At 43.6% G+C, this 21,384-nt stretch overlaps 2 protein-coding genes across 5 annotated transcripts in view; both read left to right on the forward strand.

Annotated features, from left to right (window-relative positions):
* The first annotated feature begins 746 nt into the window (after positions 1 to 746).
* LOC129169723 (kelch-like protein 7) lies at positions 747 to 14,342 on the forward strand. Of its 2 annotated transcripts, XM_054756401.1 has the most exons (12): positions 747 to 939; positions 1,024 to 1,126; positions 2,101 to 2,194; positions 3,337 to 3,461; positions 4,821 to 4,993; positions 5,580 to 5,706; positions 8,412 to 8,566; positions 9,539 to 9,779; positions 9,880 to 10,078; positions 11,134 to 11,231; positions 11,303 to 11,486; positions 14,060 to 14,342. In XM_054756401.1, the coding sequence occupies exons 1-12, from the start codon at positions 838 to 840 to the stop codon at positions 14,133 to 14,135; spliced, it is 1,677 nt and encodes a 558-aa protein (XP_054612376.1). In that variant the 5' UTR covers positions 747 to 837; the 3' UTR covers positions 14,136 to 14,342. The 2 variants fall into 2 exon arrangements, with proteins under 2 accessions (XP_054612376.1, XP_054612377.1); XM_054756402.1 differs by lacking the exon at positions 1,024 to 1,126 and having other exon boundaries at positions 841 to 939.
* Positions 14,343 to 18,102: 3,760 nt separating this feature from the next.
* The window catches only part of LOC129169722 (poly [ADP-ribose] polymerase tankyrase-1), an 84,620-nt gene continuing 81,338 nt past the window's right edge, over positions 18,103 to 21,384 (forward strand). For all 3 annotated transcript variants that reach the window (XR_008566464.1, XM_054756397.1, XM_054756398.1), the window contains exons 1-2: positions 18,103 to 18,626; positions 18,953 to 19,068. Coding sequence is in view for 2 of the 3 variants with exons in the window: in XM_054756397.1 (XP_054612372.1) it covers positions 18,155 to 18,626; positions 18,953 to 19,068 (588 nt within the window). In the remaining variant the exon portion in view is untranslated. The remainder of the gene's footprint in view (positions 18,627 to 18,952; positions 19,069 to 21,384) is intronic.

Here is a 21,384-nt window from a genome sequence, read left to right on the forward strand (position 1 = left end):
CATCTGCAAGGAGTCGTCTTTTATCATAGACAACCCCAAAGTTGATTACGCGTAGTTTATTAGTGAGTTCAAATTGCGTGCAATTTTATTGTAATGTGCAGAGATTTCACGCCGATTGTCCGGTTCTCTGAGATATCCCTTTAGGAAAGCCTTAGGAAATTGTCTAAGTGGGTTAGGAATAAATGAGAATGAGTCAATAAATTTAAGTTGAAAGTCATTATCGTGGATCAGGATTATTTTACTCCCTTGGGCTATCACAGATGGTGACAAACCTTGAGTCACATAAGCATTCAAGATGATATGATGATCAAAACCTTGTCTGTTTATGTTTTTTCTGTCGGAAATGGAGAAGAAACCAGAGCAGCAGCGCCTCCACTTGGTTTTTCTTCAAGTTGAGGTTAAGTCAATCAAACTCCTCCAGACTTGTGTCTGCAGGCTGGTTGCGCTGGCAGCTTGATCAATGCTAAATCCTTCATTTCCAGTCTGTTGAGTGGCTTGGAGTCTCCCACGAGCTTGGCCCCCTCCACCTCTGCCACCTCTGATTGTCTTGAACAGAAACCCCTTGCTTCCCCTTGAGGAGTAATATCCCATATATGGCCTGATGTATAGCTCTTGTATTAGCGTTGTGGGTTGAAGGCGTTACTGTATATCAAAGACGCCCCTTTGTTTTTTATGTTGAAAGGGTAACGCTTAGTGCCTTTCATCTAAAAAAAAAAGGCTTAACAGTCAAGAAAGATAGGAGACTGTGAGCGGCAGGACACTCCGGTCACTACAGGCAGTTAAAACGCACCGATAGCTTGCATCTGCCTGACAGGACAAGCTTTGTCTTCTCCAGAAATGGATCGGAAGCCCTGGAGTTCCGAAGCTATCTTCCAAGAATGTTACAGACGTAAAAAGTTGTCCGTCATCATGAAAGTCATGAACAGCCTACGAAAACAGGTAGGGAAAGGCTTTAGTGGCTATAGTGGCTAATGTGCGAGCGAGTCCTCTGTCTTTTGTAGTTATGACACGTCTGTGTTGCAGGGCACTCTGTGTGATGTGTTGCTGGTGGTACAAGGGAAACAGTTTCCTGCACACAGAGTAGTGCTGGCAGCTGCCAGCCAATACTTCAACCTCATGTTCACCAGTACGTTCCCACATTTGCCTGCAGACACCTTCACAATTGATGTTGTTGATAACCACAAAGATTGAGTAAATACTGAGGAGTGTCTTCACTGGATGATACAAATATGTACATTTTTGGACAATGTGCAATAATTTGGCATTTGCTTTGGCTGTTAGGGCCCAAGCACCGAGGGATAGCGAAACAGCAGTGATTATTCTGATTGTTCTCCACATTTTCTCACATTTTTGATGGCCTTAACATGCATGAAAACTCAACAAAGTTGGCAAGTAGTTGCACGTGCGACTGGACATGCTCAAAGTGTGATATTTCAGCAGTCTTGAACGCACGCTGCCAAAATTTTAAATTGGTGGAGACATTTTATCATGGCAAGATGCACAAAAAAAGCTTTGAAAGCAAACTGGAAGTCGGCTGTTTTGGACTGTTTTGCACTTTGATGAACTCCTCCTCTGGACTTGGATCAAATGAGGCCAATCAAAACCACGGATACTAAACAGATGGGCGGTGGTGAATTGCACAACATTTTAGGCTGTCCCATAAAATGCGGGAGGAGCCTTGGCGGACTTGCTTTTATGGGAGGAGCCTTGGAGGACTTGCTAAGCAACAAGAAAGCAGAAACAATTTCGCTCCACGACGTCAGACTTCTATAGTACTTCAATGTTTCGCTGACATTCATTTGTGGTGGCCCGCCACAGATAGATTTGGCGCAACCTGTTCATCCTCCCTCACAAACACATTATAATGGCACCCTTATGTGGCTGTAGCTTGTCGTTCCAACTCCGTACAGTAGGTGGCATCGTAACTGCGTCTCAACACACCTCATACATACCTGGCCTGCAAGAGATGTATAAAGATGTAGATCAGTGTCTCAATTAGCATGTATATTCAGACTAAATGTTGTGGCTGGTGAAAAAACTATTGTCAGCATCCCCCCCCCAAAAAAAGCTAAACTATTTTCATTTTCCTTTTGCTTCCAGACAGCATGATGGAGTCCACGTCCCATGAGGTGGAACTCAGGGGTGCTGAGCCTGAGGTCATTGAACTGCTGTTAGAATTTATCTACACGGCTCGGTAAGAAAAAAAAAAACACAAAACATGTCCTGCAGAACTGTCGATGTGAGAAATGCATTAAATGTTTTAGCAAAGACACAACTTTGTTGATCTCTGTACACCAAACAACCTTCCTGCGGACACCGTGATTGTTATTCTTATTGTGTCAACATCATGCAGTCACGTTATTGCATAATTCCATCTGGTTATCAAACTGCCTCTTTTGCCACCACCGCTTGCCGTTTATGGTAGTCTTACACAACCACAAAAAATCTCATACGTAGACCAAAGATGAATTTGAAAGCATATTTTTGTTGAAAATGTTGCTTGAACTCCAAATTGTACCGATTTTTGTGTGTTGGACCTTGGAAGGTTCACTATATTTACTTGGCAGACTGTATTAATCTCAGCTGCAAATCACTGCCTTATGGTGGTGGAGGGGTTTGAGTGCCTGAGTGATCCTAGGAGCTATGTTGTCTGGGGCTATATGCCCCTCGTAGGGTCTCCCAAGGCAAACAGACCTCACTACGCCCGGACACGGAACACCGGGGCCTCATCTTGGAGTCGGATTGGGAGTGAGGTCTTGCTTCGGGATCTTGTGAGGGAAGGCTGGAGACAAGTGACCGACGAGCGAATCGACACAGCGTCCACTGTAATGCGGTCAACGGGCCATCGTGGTGAATACAAAGCTGAGCGGGAAGGCAAAGCTCTTTATTTACTGGTTGATCTACGTTGCTACCCTCGCCTATGTTCATGAGCATTGGGTAGTGACCAAGATTGTGGATACAAGTGGCCGACTCCTGGACGCCAACTTGGCAAGGTGTTGCGGGCATGTCCTACTGGGAGGAGGCCCCAGGGTAGACTGAGGACATACTGGAGGCACTATGTCTCACTGCTGGCCCGGGAATGCCTTGGTGTTACCCTGGTGGAACTGGAAGAAGTGGCTGGAGCCCGGGAAGCCTGGGCTTTCCTACTTCAGACTACTGCCCCCGTGACCCGGACACCAATAAACAGATTAATCTTCGACATATATTGTACTACTCGGACAACTTGGTCAAGATGGGAGTCACAAATCATGGAGGAAGTACAGAATAGCTGAGGCAAACTTTGTACAACATGCAACTGTCTTGTTTTGTGATTTTTTTGTTATTTGTGTTTGCCAGAATTTCTATAAATATGAGTAATGTCCAGTCTCTGCTGGATGCGGCCAACAAATACCTGATTGAGTCTGGAAAGAAAATGTGTGCAGACTTTCTTGAAAGACAGATTAATGCTACAAACTGCTTGGGTGAGAACTCACATTGAGAAATATTAAGAATGATAATGATAAATACATTAGGCCTCATTCACGAAAACGTTCTTACGCACAAATGTGTTCTTAAAGCCTTCTTACGAAGATTTTTGGCATTCACGAAACGTGTTCTCAACTCACAGTTCTTAGATCTAAGAACAAATTCTACGAACGCTCAGGAGGACTCTTACGCACAAGCAAAGCTTGCACTTTCATTGCGCAATCGCCCTCATGATGGATTTTGCAACCTGATCCCAAAAAATGTAGTGCAAATAAAATATCCCAACAATTATTTATCATCAAAACAACTATAGAATACTCCATCGATAAATATATATTCAAATCCCAATTCATCAAAAAAAAAAAAAAAAAAGTACCTGGCTGGACGTGCGCTGCGCAGAGAGAGAATGTATAGGAACCATGGAGATTTATTTGCTGAAAGCCACGAATATTTGATGTCCCGCTTCAGGCTTCCCTCTCTGTTCTTGCAGGTGTGCAGGATCATCAGAATAACATCGCAATGAAACGTGGTGTGTCTATTGCGCACGTAGCACCCCCAGATAACGACATGCGCCCCCAGCCACGTCTTGAGCCAGAGCACGGGGCTGCTGTATTAATTAGGCAGCGTCTAATCAAATGTAACCACAGAAAAAATACATTGTCACACACAATTTATGTATTTTGACTTTATTTTTCCATCATGATTGTGTAAATATTTTCTAGAGTTTCCGAAATGGTTTGGTTGCTGATTGATGGCCCACCTCCCGTTTCCTCCAGATCCCTCCGGTGCAGTCTAATCTTTTTTTTTGAGTCTATTTTAAGTCAAAACACTTCTTTTTAACCTTTGCGGTGGCGCGTTTCTCCGTGGAAACGGCATTTATGTTTCCTGCAATGGTGCTCCATGCCGACTCTTTTTGGATGGCCTGATGACCGGTGGATACACGTGAAAATAAGGTGGTCTTGTGTTCGGTCACTCCTTGTAAAAGCACCTCTATTTCAGTAGAATTGAAGTTTTTCTTCTGTTGTCCAGCTGCTCCTCAGTCTTGTCCTTGCGCTTTGGCATCTTGGCCTCGAGCTGCCTGATGCGCACGGCACATTTTTTACCTTATATAGGAAATAATAGACTTATGCAAATTAGGCCTTACATGCATGGGCATCGCAGTTGGCATTCATCATCCTAAGAACACCGGTGCGAACGATTATCCCTACTTAAGAACGTGTCGTGAATGTGGCGCAGTTTCCAACCCACGCCTTCTTAAGTACAATTCTTAAGACTTTTAAGAAGATGTTCGTGAATGAGGCCCATTGTTCTGTATGGATGGGTCTAAGGTTCTATATTTTTGGGCACCTTCACAGGAATCCTCGCTCTTGCAGACTGCATGGGGTGTCCAGAGCTGAAATTAAAAGCTGGGAACTTTATCCATGCCCATTTCACTGCTGTCTACAAAATGGATGAATTCTTGCAGATGGACATCACACAGCTCAAATATATTCTGCAACACAACAACCCCGCTCTGCTAGGGGAGCTGGTAAATATAAAACAATTTAATAAAATACAGTATAAGATAGGGGGTGGCGGGACTCACCCTAAGAGATCGGGTGAGGAGCTCGGTCATCCGGGAGGAGCTCAGAGTAGAGCCGCTGCTCCTTCACATCGAGAGGAGCCAGTTGAGGTGGCTCGGGCATCTAGTCCGGATGCCTCCCGGACGCCTCCCTGGTGAGGTGTTTCGGGCATGCCCAGCCGAGAGAAGGCTCCGGGGAAGACCTAGGACACGCTGGAGGGATTATGTCTCACGGCTGGCCTGGGAACGCCTTGGTGTCCTCCTAGTGGAGCTGGAGGAGGTTGTCGGGGACCGGGAAGTCAGGGCTTCCCTACTAAGACTGGTGCCCCCGCGACCCGGACCCGGATAAGAGGAGGAAAATGGAATGGAATGGAACAGTATAAGATACACACTATCAGAAATAGGATGAGCAGTTCTTAATAGCTTGTGTACCACTTGTCTTCACTACGGTCATGAGTATGCTGGAGCCTATCCCAGCTGTACACTCTCAACAGGTCACCTCGAATGACAAAATCATGAAACGATACAAACCTGCTGTATCCTCTCCTTTCAGGTTTTTGATGCTGCAATCCGGTGGCTGCAGTACGACATGCCAAACAGAAAGCAGCAAGTGGTGGAGGTGATGGGATGTGTCCGCCTCCCACTCATCTTCAGAACCATGCCGTACCAGATGGCACTGGGTGAGGACCTCACTAAGGATACTGCACAGTACCTACAGATGCTCATCAGTACATAGAAGCACACAAACACACAATGTACACTGACGAAGCACATGTATCACAATTACACATGATGAGAGCTGTATCAAAACGTTTGCTGCTATTATTGTGGTTGTACAGAGTCTGACAAAAGTCTTGTTGCTCATCCAGGTTGTAGGAACAATACATATTAACTCCACTCCAGAAATAGCTTATATAAAAAGGCAAAAGCCTCTAGATCAGGGGTCGGGAACCTATGGCTCGCGAGCCAGATGTGGCTCTTTTGATGATTGCATCTGGCTCGCAGATAAAACAAAAAATATTATCGCTTGTTTTAATCCATCCGTCGATTTTTCCACTACTCATGTCTTATTCAGGGCTGGAGTTGACTGCAGGCGCAATTGTCCATTATTTTAATTGGATGATAATGGCCTACGTTCGCTATTAACAGGTAAACGCCCCCTTTTGAATCAGTCTGCTCGGTCATTAGCTCAAAGCTAACCCTTCGACGAAGATGGCGAAAAGATAAAAAGATGACGAGTATCGTACATTTCAGAATGAATGGACTGAAGAATTCGCCTTTGTGGAGAGAGCAGGCTCTGCGATGTGCCTAATTTGCAGTGACAAAATTGCATCGATGAAACGGTCGAATGTAAAGCGGCACTTCGACACACGCCGTGCTATCTTTGCATCAAAATACACGTGGGAGACGGCAGGAAGAAAGCGTGACAAGAGCTACTGAGCAGGGTGCAAGCTAGCCAGCAGCAACACCGCGTATGGACCCGGCAAGGTGATAATTCCGCTAGTTTTGCTGGATCTTTAGCAATAGTGAGGAACGGAAAACCATTCACAGATGGCGAGTATGCTAAAACGTTCATGCTGGATGTAGCCGATGAACTTTTTGACGATCTTCCGAACAAAGACAAAATAATCAAATGGATACAAGACACGCCTCTGTCTTTTATGCCAGTCATTTTCACATCATTAAAACATCAAGTCCAACCTACGATCACGTTTAACGGACGAAAGCCTCAACGCCTGTATGAAGCTTAACCTCACCAAGTACCAACCAGACTACAAAGCCATCAGCAAATCCATGCAGCACCAGAAGTCGCATTAATGGTGAGTATTATAACAACATTATTTAAAAGAAAAAGTTCAAAGGCTTATTATACTCACATTTAGTTAAATTCAGTCTTAAAATATATTATATGGCTCTCACTGAAATAAATTTCAGAATATTTTGATTTTATGGCTCTCTGAGTCAAAAAGGTTCCCGACCCCTGCTCTAGATCATATGTGTCAAACTCGTGCCATGAAGGGCCGAGACGCTGCAGGTTTTCTCTCCAACCAGTTTCATTAAAATCACCTGCTTTAGTGACCGGCTGGAAAGAAAACCTGCAGTGTCTCGGCCCTCCATGGCAGTATTTGAGGCAAGTGGGATGCAGTTTAATGAGTCATCACAAAAATGAACCTTGTGCCTTTTTTCCATTGTCCATCCTTTCTGCAAGCTGTGGACTTTGGTAAATGCAACACGATTGTTGAGTTGAGTGAGTTGTCTTTAAATTCTTGCTGCCCATATCACAAGAAAGGGCAAATCCTTCAGCAGGGTGGCGCTCCATTTCGTACTTCTGCCTCCGCATTAAAGTTCCTAATAGTCGATATGAGTTAGGGGAGTCACACACAATGTTTTTTATTCCTACCAAGGCACCGTTTGTTCTGATGTTTGTGTTCTCAAAGGAAAATATCATTTCTACTGTACATTATTTTGGTATGCGACAAGACCTTTGTCCAAGCACAAACTGACTTTTCGGTCCCAATGAAATACAAACTCAATGAATGATACAAGACTTTCCATCCATCCATCCATCCATCCAATTTCTATACCGCTTCTCCTCTTTAGGGTCGTGGGGGCATGCTGGGGCCTATCCCAGCTGACTTCGGGTGACAGGTGCGGTACACCCTGGACTGGTCACCAGCCAATCGCTTTATTTTGCTATAATAAGCAAAGTCTAGATCAGGGGTCACCAACGTGGTGCCCGCGGGCACCAGGTAGCCCCCCACGACCACACGAGGTGCCCGCAAGCCTGCTTTTCATTCAGGTTTTCAGTTAATAATGAAAGAACAGTAGAAAGAAATGCATTCTGAAATACAAAATGTGAGTTGTGGACACCAGCATTTTGTTAATGTTCTGGTAAAACAAGCATATTCGCTTTGTTTGGGTTTAAAATAAGCTCTGAAAATAAATGTTACAAAAATGAGTAGCTCTTGGCCATTTTCATTTTGTAAAAGTAGCTCTCACAAGGAAAAACGTTGGTGACCGCTGGTCTAGAGGCTTTTACCTTTCATGTAAGCTATATCCGAATCCAAAGGAGCAACTACAAGTGAAGCTCTTTTGTTCCTACAGCTCGGATAAGTGACAAGACTTGTGTCAGGCACTGTAAAGTGGTGTTAAGACTTGTCTAGCTAAACGAAGTAAGTCTAGTAAAGTGCCCTCTGCGTACCTCCCACGCTCGACCCAATGCCCCAACACATCGCCAGCCCCACTATTTCAGAGGCAATGTCAGAACAATTGGAACATGTATGAATATAAACCCCAATTGATGGCATTCATTTTGACTGCTTTTCCAGTGCACACATTGACTCCACCATTATGAGTTTGCTTTATGAATTTGTCTTTGTCCCAGGTGCAATACGCTATTACCTGCTGCCCCCGAAATACCCTGAGTGTTTGGGAGTCGTCCCCCAATGGAACAGCCAACCACGACCTGTGACGTGTCTTTACAGAATTGCTGTGTTTGGAGGCTCGCAGCCGCTATCCTGCCGCTACTTTATCCCAAAGGTATACAAAGCACAGCTGCCAACATGTACATATTTTTCACAGTCTGCACGCATTTAGATTAGATTAGATTAGATTATACTTTATTAATCCCACAGCGGGGAAATTCGCTTGTTACAGCAGCAAGCAAGATACACAAAGGAATACAGAAATAAGATCAGATAAAAAATAGGTATAAAAGATATAAAAAGTCCTTATTTCACAAGAAATAAAAATATAATTCTGTTATAAACAGTACTGTAATGTAAAATTTAAGCGAGATAAAAATAATACAATGTAAGTAACCAATACTATAAATACAGTTACAGAGGGGGGTAAAGTGACCTAGTGACTATAACATCATTCAGGTGGTGCAGGTGTTGTAGAGCCTGACAGCGGTCGGTATGAAGGACCTGCGGAACTTCTCCTCCTTACACCGTGGGTGTAACAGTCTGCTGCTGAAGGAGCTGCTAAGGGAACCCACAGTGTCATGTAGGGGGTGAGAGGATACCAGCTTAGCCAACATTCTTCTCTCCCCCACTTCCTCCACGGAGTCCAGAGGACAGTCCAGGAAAGAGCTGGCTCTCCTGATCAGTCTATTGATCCTGCTCCTGTCCCAGTTCGTGCTGCCCCCTCTCCAGCAGACCACAGCATAGAAGATGGCTGAGGCCACCACAGAGTCATAAAAGGTCTGTAGGAGAGTCCTGCACACACCAAAGGACCTCAGTCTCCTCAGCAGGTGGAGGCGACTCGGCCCGTCTTGTAGAGGGCGTGGGGGTTGACGGACCTTGATCCTTAATTATGCTTCTACGCGTTGTTGCTCTCTCGGTAAACAGTTTGTGGAATTCAGTTTTTGTCAGAAAGCCGATTCGCCCAACACTCTAGAGTTGAGCCTGAATTACATAGTGTGCTTGAAGCATCAACACCAGATCATAAAATGTCTTGAAGGTTGGTAAGTCTGACGGGGGTCAAATGTCAGCCTTTGTTTTCATGCAGGACTCCCAATGGGCAAATATCCGCTGCCCCTTTGTGAGGCGTCGAGATGCCGCAGCAGTCTTTTGGAACAACGTGGTTTACATAATGGGCGGCTTGCAGAGTTTCCGGATTAGAAGTATGGACTGCTACAACGTCCTGAAGGACAGCTGGAATTCCAAGAGAGGTCCTCCCACACCTCGGGATAGCCTGGCTGCCTGTGCTGTCAATGACAAGATCTACGTATCAGGAGGGGCAGATGTGGGTAAGCATTAAGGGTTGGGATGAGGGTTGTAGGAATGAGTTGGATAAGTATGACATAAAGAGTCATAATGTCATGAATGTGTGTGTGTGTGTGTCTGAAGGTAGGACAGCCCTTGACATTTTTGAGTGCTACAACATAAGAACCAAGACATGGGAAAGAAAAAGCAGAATGATGACGGCTCGCTGCTGCCATGGCTCAGTGGAGGCCAATGGACTCATTTATGTTTGTGGAGGAGCTTTGAGCAAGAACCCTTTCAGAATTCTCAACAGATGTGAGGTGTTTGATCCCAGCACACAAGAGTGAGTGACTTAACTGTACACTGGTGATCCTTTTCCATCCATTTTCTTCCGCTTATATGAGGTCGGGTCACGGGGGGCAGCAGCTTAAGCAGGGAAACCCAGACTGCCCTCTCCCTGGCTACGTCACCCAGCTCCTCCCGGTGGATCCCGTAGTGTTCTGAAGTTAGTTGAGAGACCTAGTCTCTCCAACGTGTCCTGGGTCTTTCCCGAGGCCTCCTACAGGTCGGACATGCCCTGAACACCGCCCCAGGGAGGCGTTTGGGAGGCATCATGACCAGATGCCTAAGCCACCTCATCTCACCTTGCCTCTAAGGGAGAGCCCAGCCACCCTATGTAGAAAACTCATTTCGGCCACTTGTACCCGTGATCTTGTCCTTTAGTGACCCAAAGCTCATGGCCATATGTGATAGTAGGACGGGTAAATTGAGAGCTTTGCCTTTCGTCTCAGCTCCCTCTTCACCACAACGGACTGATGCAGAGTCCACATCACTGCAGATGCCACACCAATCCGCCTCTCAAGCTCTCTTTCCATCCTTCCCTCACTCGTGAACAAGACCCACAGGTACTTAAACTCCTCCACTTGGGGCAGGATCTCATCCCCGACCCGGTGATGGCACTCCACCCTTTCCGAGCGAGAACCATGCACTCAGACTCGGAGGGTCTGATTCTCATCCCGGCCGCTTCACACTCGGCTGCTTGAAGGTCACGGCTCGGTGAAGCCAGCAGGACCGTATCATCTGCAAAAAGCAGAGACCCAATCCTGCAGCCCAATCCGGTACCCCTCAATGCTCTGGCTGCGCCTGGAAATTCTGTTAATAAAAGTAATTAACAGAATCGGTGACAAAGGGCAGCCCTGGTGTCTAACCCACTTATTGCTGGCAATTTCAACCAAACTCTTGAAACGGGCCATACAGGGAATGAACCGCCTGAATTAGGTAGTCCTGTACCCCATATTCCTGGAGTACTCTCCACATAATTCCTCAAGGAACACAGGGGAATGCCTTCTAAAAATCCACAAGTTTTTGCATCTTTTATCTCCCTCAATTCCTCCTCAGATGGCGTCGGCTGCCTGACATGAGAGAGGCCAGGATGAACCACGGGTTGGCTGTGGTCAACAACAGAATCTATGCTCTCGGAGGACAGGGATACTCAGGTGACTATAAAAGGAATAGGAATGAAAAGGTCTGTCTTTGTGCACTGCAGTAACGCACCGCTTGTTCCTAGGTGGGCTGGACTCAGTGGAGTACTATGACATTGCCGGTAATGAGTGGCACAGAGCCGCACAGATACCATGGCGCGGCTTATCTATTAGGTGTGGCGTGGTGGGGGACGTCATCTACGTGCTGGCGGGGATTAAAGAAGTTTCCCAGCTCAGACATGTAATGGAGTACCACACAGACTCTAACAGGTTTGTACATCAAAATGAAGCTCTTGTCACTTTGGTACAGTAACCCCTCATTATCGCTGTTACTTATTTGCGCACCCGACTGTCATAAGTGAATTTTTGCAAAGTAGTAGTCCTTATTTGTAAATGGAATACTTTCGTAGTTTGAGGAGAGAAGTCATGAACTGGAGTAGTGAAGTGGACGCTAGTATCACGTTTTGAAGTCTTATGCAGCGATCGTCTTTGGAGCTGTACATTTCATCAAGTAGGGGAGCGTCTTGCATCTCATCGGAGTGAACGAGTAACATTGGGAACAATGAGTGTCGATAGCATTGCAAGGTTTATAATGTGTATTTCTGTGTAAATATGTAATGTTACAACGTAGACACTTGCGGCTTATCGACAAATGTGGCTTGTACTGTATATGTACAAAAAATGAGGAAATAAGACTCGTGCTCGTATGTGTTGCGATCACTGATCTGTACTAAAAATCTGGATAGACCATTGGTCAATGACTTGTGAAGCCACGCGGCCGCCATATTACCACTCACAAGCCTCAATCCCTTAAACCTCAACCTTAAGAGCTGCGCTGAACACGCGGTCAACAATCTGGGCTTTTGGCCGTGTGGTCAGCGCTCTCGCCTGCCATTGCGAAGGTCCTGTGTTCGCATCCCGGTGCGGGCGGTGCGAAACAGGGCGGGTGACGCGAATGTCGTCTGCTATGTACGAGATGTGAGTGGTAAGATGGCCTCTCTGTGGCTTCAGCGGCTTGCAAGAGCGCGTGCGACGTATGGTCTATCCAGATTTTTAGTACAGATCAGTGGTTGCGATAAATCTGTTCTGTAGGGGAGCTGAGTGAAGGGCGGACAGGAAGTGGCGTCTGTGGTTCTGAGTTGAGTTTTAGCATAGCATGGTTTAAGGCCGCAAAAGGAGCCCGTGTTTTTATTAGGGATTATTGCAACTGTTGAGATAATGCAACTCTGCAATAAAAGCATGTTTAAGGGCAAGCTTGTGTGTTTCACCGAACATTACAGTCACATTACTGACACCTAGTGACCAGTGTAGAATACTGTTTTTTGTTGGTTTTTTTATGACTTACTGTATATTTGTATTTTAGTTCATTTAGCCATTTTATGCTTGAAAATGCTGATTTTAGCGTCCACTTCAGAAATTAACTACTTTGTCCGGAATTCAAGGTAATACTTAAAACCATGATACAGTAAAGCTGTGAAATTTGAAGCGTGAAATGGCGAGGGACTACTGTACTATACTGTCACATGGGGCAACACCCTCTGCCAGCCTTGAATTTGTGACATACTCACCCAAATATAAGACGACCCTGAACATAAAACTCCTTTTTGAAGATGAAATTAATCATTTTGACTATGTGTAAAAAAAAAAATAAAATAAAAAAAGCTACATTCCATAATCGCTATTATACAGCAATGCAGTAAATCAGTGAGGCACATGAGGTCGACCTTTAGCAACAAAACTATAGCTAAACAATTATTCCGGTGCGGTTTTAGCTGCTTGACAGCTGTTTATGACACTGCATTATCTTAAAGTCATGTTTCAAAGCATAACCCTTACCCAAACTTCAGCGGCTCACTGGCATGTGTGTGAGAGAGAAGAAGAAAATCTCCCGTTTGCATGTATAAATATAGTAAATCGATATATAATACTGGTCAATACTGTAATATAGGGGTGTCAAACTTTCTCCAGCCAGGGCCACATAGTGAAAAATGAAAGAATGAAGGGCCGCAAGGCAACACACATAGCTACGAAGTTATGTATTTTCATGAAGAAAAAACTGCATCTCAGCTTTGTGATATCAATGAAAAAGCCTATTATTAGTATCTACTTCATTCTGTGCTCTTTTTTCCCCATTTTTGCTGCACATTTTCAAATTATTTCAATTGTAGATGTTCTTCTTGTGATATTATGACTTTATTTCCTAATATTTTGACTTAATTCACATATAACTTTTTCCCCCAACCTTTAAAAAAACATTTTTCTTTAATATTTCTACTTTAAGCTACTAAAGTGATATTGGATTACTCAATATTACAAGCTTATTCTTGTAAAACTGAAATTTATTTCTCGTTACAACTTTTGTCCCTTAATATTTTGACTTTATTCTTGTAAAATTGCTACTGATTCTTTAATTTAAGATGTTGTTTTTTTTTATTTCCAAGTGTTTCAACTTTCTTGTAAATGTTCTTGCAATATTATGGCTTTATTCCCATACAACTTTGAATTTAGTTTGATAATATTTGGACTTTATTCTCACAATATTATAGCCTGTGACATAAAAAAAACCTTGTATTTCCTCATAATATTACGTTATTCTCATTAAACAACACCTTTTTCTTTTGTTACAACTTTTTTCTCTTAATATTAATGACTTTATTCTTGCAAGAATACTGCTGATTTTTCCATTTTTGCTTTTTTCTAAAATTTGTGCCGCGGGGCAATAAAAAAAATTACCACGGGCCGAAATTGTCCCCCGGGCCACGCTTTGGACACCCCTGCTGTGATGTTTATTTTTCATTCAACTTCTGAAACAGCACGCTTTGTTTCTCCTCTCCCGGGTTCAGGTGGGTGGTTTGCAACGTGCAAGCGTTTCATGTGGCCACATGCCCGATCTGTGTCATCGACACGGTTTGGGTTTAACGAGAACTACGTGGCCCTTGGAGATTCTCAGACATCGAGCGGGTCTGTTGCATCAACGTCATCCTCCTCTTGATAGTGGACTTTACAGAAACGGAACACAATGAATGAGAATCCGATTTCAGTCTATTTGATTCTTTTGAATTGCTTGCCTGCTGTTAAAATGTGTTTTTTTATTTGTAAAATAAACTTGATTCTACAAACTTAAAATGATTCTTATTACATAAGCTGCTGATTAAAATGGACATTTAAAAACAGGCATCAATACAATGAATTACACATGTATATACTATGAAAAATAGGAAGTACCTCTTTGATACATGCTGTTGCTATTGCATTGTTTGGAGTGACAGTGGTCAGTGTTATCAAAGCTGCAACTACTACACACGATATGATCTAAGAATTTCTCATAGCATCTGTCTCAATTCAATTCATTTCCCCATTTGGTCACATGACGCTCTTAACAAGTATCATTAAGTCAGGATTACTCATTGATCTCCAAAACAGCAAACATGTTGCTTATCCCTTCATTCCCTCTCCTCCCTGCTCCTCTTCCTCTCCTTACTCCGAATGCCCCTCTTCCTCTCCTTCCCTGCGCTCCGCCTCTCCCCTTACCTCGGCCCGCTGAAGAAGGGCGAGCTTTGGAGCTGTAATCTCTCACAGCGTGCAAGAGCGTCGAGTCCAAATGCCTGGAAAATGACGACTCGGGCAGGAGGGTCTCCGTTGCTCTGCCTTCTTTCAGGTAGCCGAGGAGGCCATGCACCATGGTACCGCTGAACAAACTAATAGAAATGTACAGAAAAGAGTGAGCACAAAAAAATAGAACCAGTATCTTAAAACAAGTGTCCACAAACGTTTTCCACCGAAGGCGGCTTACTGAAATTGATGGATGCGGGGCCACTTAGATACATTTTGTCCTATAAGGATGCTAAAACCCATCCAATGTAGGTCATCTTGACTTGTAGTGCGGTGCTTATAGTGGGGTGGGGTGTGTGGTAAGGTGTCAGGGCCTTTGAGTAATCTTAACTTAGAAATTCTTTGAAGTTGTTGCAGATGCTCTCGCAACACATTTCATTCCAGTCGCTACATCGCGGAACGAATATCGCTCGCTCTGTTGCAGTTTTGCTCAAAAATTAATGATTGGTTGACTATGGCCCATTATTAGTCAAGAAATATTGAAATACCCAGTCCAGGGTGTACCCCGCCTGTCGCCCGAAGTCAGCTGGGATAGGCTCCAGCATGCCCCCGCGACCCTAATGAGGATGAAGCGGTATAGAAAATGGATGGATGGATGGATATTAAAATACACGTTAAATGTAGTATTCTGACCACTAGACATCAGTAATGACACAAACATTGACGAGACATTACGTCACATTACCGTCACACTCCATGGCACGTCCAACATAAGAGTGAAAAGAAGTTCTCCTATTCTATGTGGAAGTGGTAAGTTTCTGGCTGCTTATTTTGTCTTTCTTTCCCACTCCATTTGAAACCCCTTAACTTTGGAATAAATAAATTGGAGGCTAACTAGTTGTCTTGCTAGCATGCTATGCAGCCTTAGCAAAAAGCACGTGACGGTAAAGTGGATTCTGTGTTACTGCGGTGCACCAAACAGGAGGCTCGTGCACGTCGGATTCAAACCGCACGCTGCTGGCAACTCTTGGATTTAGTTTTGCTTTGAACTGACACACACACACACACACACAGCGGTTGGAACAAGTATGACAGTTATGCCAAATAACCAGACATGAGCCCGCCCCCACCTGTCGTTACAGTGTCACTTCCTGTCTACAAGTGTTAGAAGGTGTCTCACACGACCTGTTCGCCTTGCCCCTTTTTGTGCCACTGTCGCTACTGGAAACCATTCCAACAAACATTGTCTAAGTACGACGTGACAGGGGCTGAGCTGGCTGACAATGCCATCATGTTTGATCATTCAAACACACTGTTGGCTGACCAACCACATCTGCCTGTTGTTGACACGGAAGGTGTTCCAGTTTGTCAAGTATCTTTTTTTATGTTTCATCACAGCAGGGAGCACCACCACTTTGATCTGAATCATTTTGCACCGAACGTTGTAGATACACAACCAAAACGAGAGTTGCACAACAAATAATGCCCATTTGTCCGGTGTAAGTAAATGAAATGATTCCATATGTGATTATTCTATTATTCTTCAAATTTATTCTATGTAAATGACAAATGCGTGACATCTGGCTTATGTGTTGCTTTAATATCACGGCATATGACACCTGTCCAGTAAACGGTATAATGTACCGACTGTCCAAATGTATTTGTTTTTTTCTTTTTATCTGAAAAAGCAAGAAAAGTACGACAGAGTGTTAGGGCCATGTTGAAAAAAAAAAAAGAATCTGAGATTTTGAGAATAAAGTTGTACATTTCTGAGAATAAAAGTCGTCCATTTACGAGAAAAAAGTCGTAACGAGACATGTCAGATGGAAAATAGAACAAAGCTCTTCAAGAGGGAAGGAAACTTTCCTTTTGCTTCAGGCAAACTTTTCCTTCTGTCACTGCGCAATACGTACCCGAAACTCAATCGGTCCGGCGTATGCGGAAGAACTACGTCACTTCCTCCTTTAGCTAATTTTTACGAGAGCGCTTCTGCCACGACACGTGCTGCGGTAGTTATTATTTTTTTAAATGTATGAACATAAATGCTCAATAACCGTACTTCATATATGTAATATGTTGGCAGGTTATTTTATAAGTGATTCTTGTTAAAATAGTTAGCATGGGGATGTTTCTATCCTCTTACGCAATGTACGTAGCGCAGACGTAAACGTCATATCCGGTTACGTGTACCATACATAAATAGAATTGAACACATAAAATGCAGTTATATTTCAATATAAACAACCATAAGTAGAGTGCAAAGATTTTTTTCTAAACGGGGACATACCATCCATCAAAACATATCTTCCTAGCAAATGCTTTTGTGTGTATTTTTTCAGTGGCGAAAATAAACGTAAAATAATTTATGGAACAAAGAATAGAGGGCTTATAAATAGCCCACTTGCACCATGGGTATGATATAAGAAAAAATTATTATGTTGTTATTTCTCAGATTTCTAGGAGATGTTGCACCTCCGCAATGTAGTCTTTATTTGACTGAAAAAAACTGTCAAATCAAAAGTATATGTCCAAATGTCTTTCTGGAAAAAAAACCCAAACGAATATTCATGTGTTTATATTGAAAAATGGATACAAATAAATACAAATACCACCTCTGCAATTTATTTCATTTACAGAATTTGTCAAATCAAGAAGCATGTATTTCCATTTGGTAAAATCCTTTTTAAGAAATTGAACTAAAATTTGTAAAATAAATACCGGTACGTGTGTCTACATTCACTTGTAATTGATAATTTGTACAAGAACTAGTTTGTTTTTCTAGCAATCACTCATGCCAGGATGTGTCAGTATGTATTTAAGAAACACAATAAACTGAAAGGCTCAGTCTGAATAGGCACTGTCTTGAACAAAGTAAATTTATGAAAGCGTGCGTGTGTGTTATTGTGTGCTAATGCGTCAAAAGGTCAGTCCTGAGGTAACCTCACTGCTGTTGACACTGCTTGCAAATACTGTGTGTTGTTTCAGCCTTTAAATAACAAACATGCTGCAACAACGCTGCAAGCATTGCCAACAATGACCACTGGAGGGTACTATTACTGCCGTTTTCTCTACACTTCCCGTAAGAGCTGTTGCGTTGAAAACTGATCACTAAAATCTCACAATATTACCACTAAAACTTACAATAAGTAGTTGGTTGTGTAGCAGTGTGCATTTCTAAAAAAGTAATGGAAACATCACCTATACACATTAGGGTGTATTACGCCTGTGATGTTGGCACCAAATAACGTATAACACGTTTAAATATATTGGTATGAAAACAAGTAGCAAATTACTCACGTTAAAGGAACCGGAAGTTTGGTTTCGCTTGACAGGAAGTTGTCATTAGTGTTTGTTGCTAGTGGGGACTGTTGTGTTGTGTTGTGAAAATGGCGACGCCTCGTCGCTCCCTTCAGCTTCTCTCTTCCCCGCCCCGAGGCGCCTCGCTCCCCGTCACCCCGCCGGGCTCGCCTCCGGCTCCGTCCGATGATGACGCGCCTCTTACCCGTGGATCCGGTGCGGACAGTGTGGCAGACGGGGAGGTTTCCCCGGACCTGGCCTCTCCTACCACCGCCGCTGCCTCTCCAGCTTTGGCCTTTAGCAGTGGTGCTAGCAGCAGCGCTAGCTCCCCGACCACAACGGAGGGGAGCGGGACCAGTGCAGCTTCGACGCCTGACTACGGTGGTGGTAACACAGGCAGCGGCAGCAGCGTCCCAGGCTGTCCAAACGGAGCTTTCAGGGAGCTGTTTGAAGCCTGTCGGAATGGAGACGTTTCGAGGGTGAAGAAACTAGTGGATACAGCCAATGTGAACGCTAAAGACATGGCAGGACGTAAATCGACACCCTTACACTTTGCTGCAGGTAACTACAATCACATTTACAAACAAAGGTACTATTTTTACACTTTTGGCAAATGCATGGTGAAGAACCTGACAACCATCTTGTCACGACACTTCTTAGAGGTTGCTCACTTTAACTTTGCGCCTATGTGTTTCAATATTCTACTGATAATGTAAGTTACTGTAACAGTATGTTAATTATTATGGGTATAGTTTGCAGTAGGGCGGAACTGGCAGCTGTGTCTTATACTTTGATGACCTTATTCAAAATGAACATCTCATAACATTGTTTATGAGCTTAATAACATTCATACCCAACTAGTTTCCTCCTCTGTCATCTTACCTCAGGGTTTGGACGTAAAGATGTGGTGGACCACCTGCTTCAGAATGGCGCCAACGTCCACGCCCGTGACGATGGCGGTTTGATCCCACTACACAATGCGTGCTCCTTTGGACACTCTGAGGTCAGACTGGAGGCTAACATTTTGTTATATTTGTTTCAGTCGTTTGGATCAAACCGGCACAGTGGTACCTTGGTTAACGTCTGCCTTGGTTAGCACGTTTTTCGGTTAACATCCCAAATTTTTGCTAGAATCTTGCCTTCGTTTTGCGTTCGCTCGCTTGGTTGGCGTTCAAAATGGCATGAGGTTTGTTTACGCCGCCATTTTGGATTTCCCACCCGAGATGAAATCTCGCGATTTTTTTAGGGCAACAGCATTTGTTTATATCAGAGTTGCTGCTGCCAGAGAGAGATACACGGCGTAACAAACACATGGACTGCATAAAAGAGAAAGGCGATGGGCCATCCCAATTTTATTCAATATTTAACTGTCTTAAAGGGACATGAAGGTGGGAATTTTGAGGGATTCAGGGGCCACTTTTATATTTTTGTAAAGTAGTTATGCTAAGAAGTCACATCGCACTTCCAATTTCACGGCTTCCATCTATCACGTTTTCAAAATGTCAATGAATAAGTTTCGTGAGTGACTACAGCCTACCATTAGTCCAAAATATGCATACAGTCAAACTTGTCTATAGCGGCCATTAGAGGGAGTCTGCAAAAGTGGCCGCTATAGACAGGTGGCCTCTATAGACAGGTTGGTGTCCAGTTTGAATGTTGACCAGTAGAGGGGGGAAAAAAAAGAATAAAAAAATAATAATAATGTTGACCAGTAGAGGGCACTGCGGACTGCGGATAAAAGTTGTACAGCACTACTAGGCTTGTTATTATCATGTTTCATGGTTCATGGTTTTAATCCTGAACATGCATGAGTCAAACAGTAGCACATCACATAGTACAATTCACAATTTTGCATGTCCAAAAAGGAGTAGGAAGAAGCAAAGCTTATTTAATCCTACCCCTCATCAGTTTCACATCAGTTGCAATACATTTATTCACCTCTTGTTCTTCCAAGTGTACTTTGTAGGTCTACATGACAATGTAGTGCAATCATAGCCAAGGTTTTTACTTACTAAAAGGAATCTAGAGGCTTAATAATAACTGATAGAATATATCCACGACCCACAGAACAAAGCTGTGCTAGTAATGTGTTAAGCTTGTTTTTAATATTTTACTTTTTATAGCTTTAGTTCATCAGGAAGTGACGGGGAGTGACGGTGGGCGTCCCGAGCAGGAGAGCTAGGCTCAGTGCTAGCTGTGAGTTTGGAGAGAGTTGGGAAGTGTGTTTATGTTGGCGTGGATGTAAAGTCCTGCAGTGTTCTCCGCTGTTAATAAAGCGATTAAAGTGCATCGGCGACGTGAGTCTCTCCTTCCCCACAACAAGCGGCATTACAGTATTGACCAGTGCACACCAGGAAATAAACGGTGTCATTTCTTACAGGCATTGGCTGGACAGCTATGTAGTGGGGCTTGTTTATCCTTTGCCTTGTGGGCAAGCAGGAAAGAGAGACGATGCTGAGAGATGTGTGTGTTCTGAGCTGCTGTCTGGTGGCCGCGTTCAGTAAATAAAGTTGGCAGAAGCAACAGGAGAAGTTTCCTTCTTTGCTTCGGAGCTGAATAACACTGACAAGTTAACAGACTGGTAGTGAACGGAAAAGAAGACGGCTTTGTTTGTGTCGAATACAGAAGATGAGGACTTTGATGGATTTGTGGATGAGGATTGATGAAAAATAACGTGAGTACATTCTAAAATACTTCAATTAAGTACAACCGAACTCAGTTTTGCTCCCGCTGCCGCATGCATGCTAGCGTATGTTTTTTTTTATTGTAGCGTCGCTGGGAGCACATCCTGTTCCCAGCCTAATTTGCGGTAATGTTTTGGTGCAAATGCTCTTAAAGTTACATGTTTGACCAGGAAATAGCAAGCTCAAAAGAAGACGGCTTTTTTATGTGGAACAACTGACAGTTTGTGTGGATCTTGTGAATGATTGTGACTGAGCTAGGAGCTAGTAATTAAAGCCACACACGACGGCTTCATTGATTGAAAAACTACTGTAAACTTTTTTGTGCATGAAGCTTCTACTTGAGTTGGTAATTTGGCCGCTATATGCAGTCAGATATTGACCAAGGGAGACAAAATGGGTGGCCGCTGGCCGCGTTGGACAGGTGACTGCTATACACAGGGTCTGTAACATGTAAATTTGCTGCGGGGGATTTTTCAGTGGCTGCTATAGGCAGGTGGCCGTTCTATAAAGGTGGCCGCTAAGACAGGTTTGACTGTATTTTATTTATTTATGGCCTAAATTAAGCATTTTCAAGTATAAAAATGACTAAATGAACTACAAATACAAATACAAGGCATTCAGAAAACGCATTGACC

Source organism: Dunckerocampus dactyliophorus, chromosome 17 (genome assembly GCF_027744805.1).
Source record: "Dunckerocampus dactyliophorus isolate RoL2022-P2 chromosome 17, RoL_Ddac_1.1, whole genome shotgun sequence".
NCBI classification, from domain to species: domain Eukaryota; kingdom Metazoa; phylum Chordata; class Actinopteri; order Syngnathiformes; family Syngnathidae; genus Dunckerocampus; species Dunckerocampus dactyliophorus.

What these genes read in the sequence shown, in the direction of transcription:
- LOC129169723 (XM_054756401.1), top strand. Translation starts at nt 838, where the DNA reads ATGGATCGGAAGCCCTGGAGTTCCGAAGCTATCTTCCAAGAATGTTAC. An exon ending in CTTCAACCTCATGTTCACCA is followed by an intron (nt 1,127 to 2,100) that starts GTACGTTCCCAC and finishes TTTTGCTTCCAG; the next exon opens with ACAGCATGATGGAGTCCACG. An exon ending in TAATGCTACAAACTGCTTGG is followed by an intron (nt 3,462 to 4,820) that starts GTGAGAACTCAC and finishes GCACCTTCACAG; the next exon opens with GAATCCTCGCTCTTGCAGAC.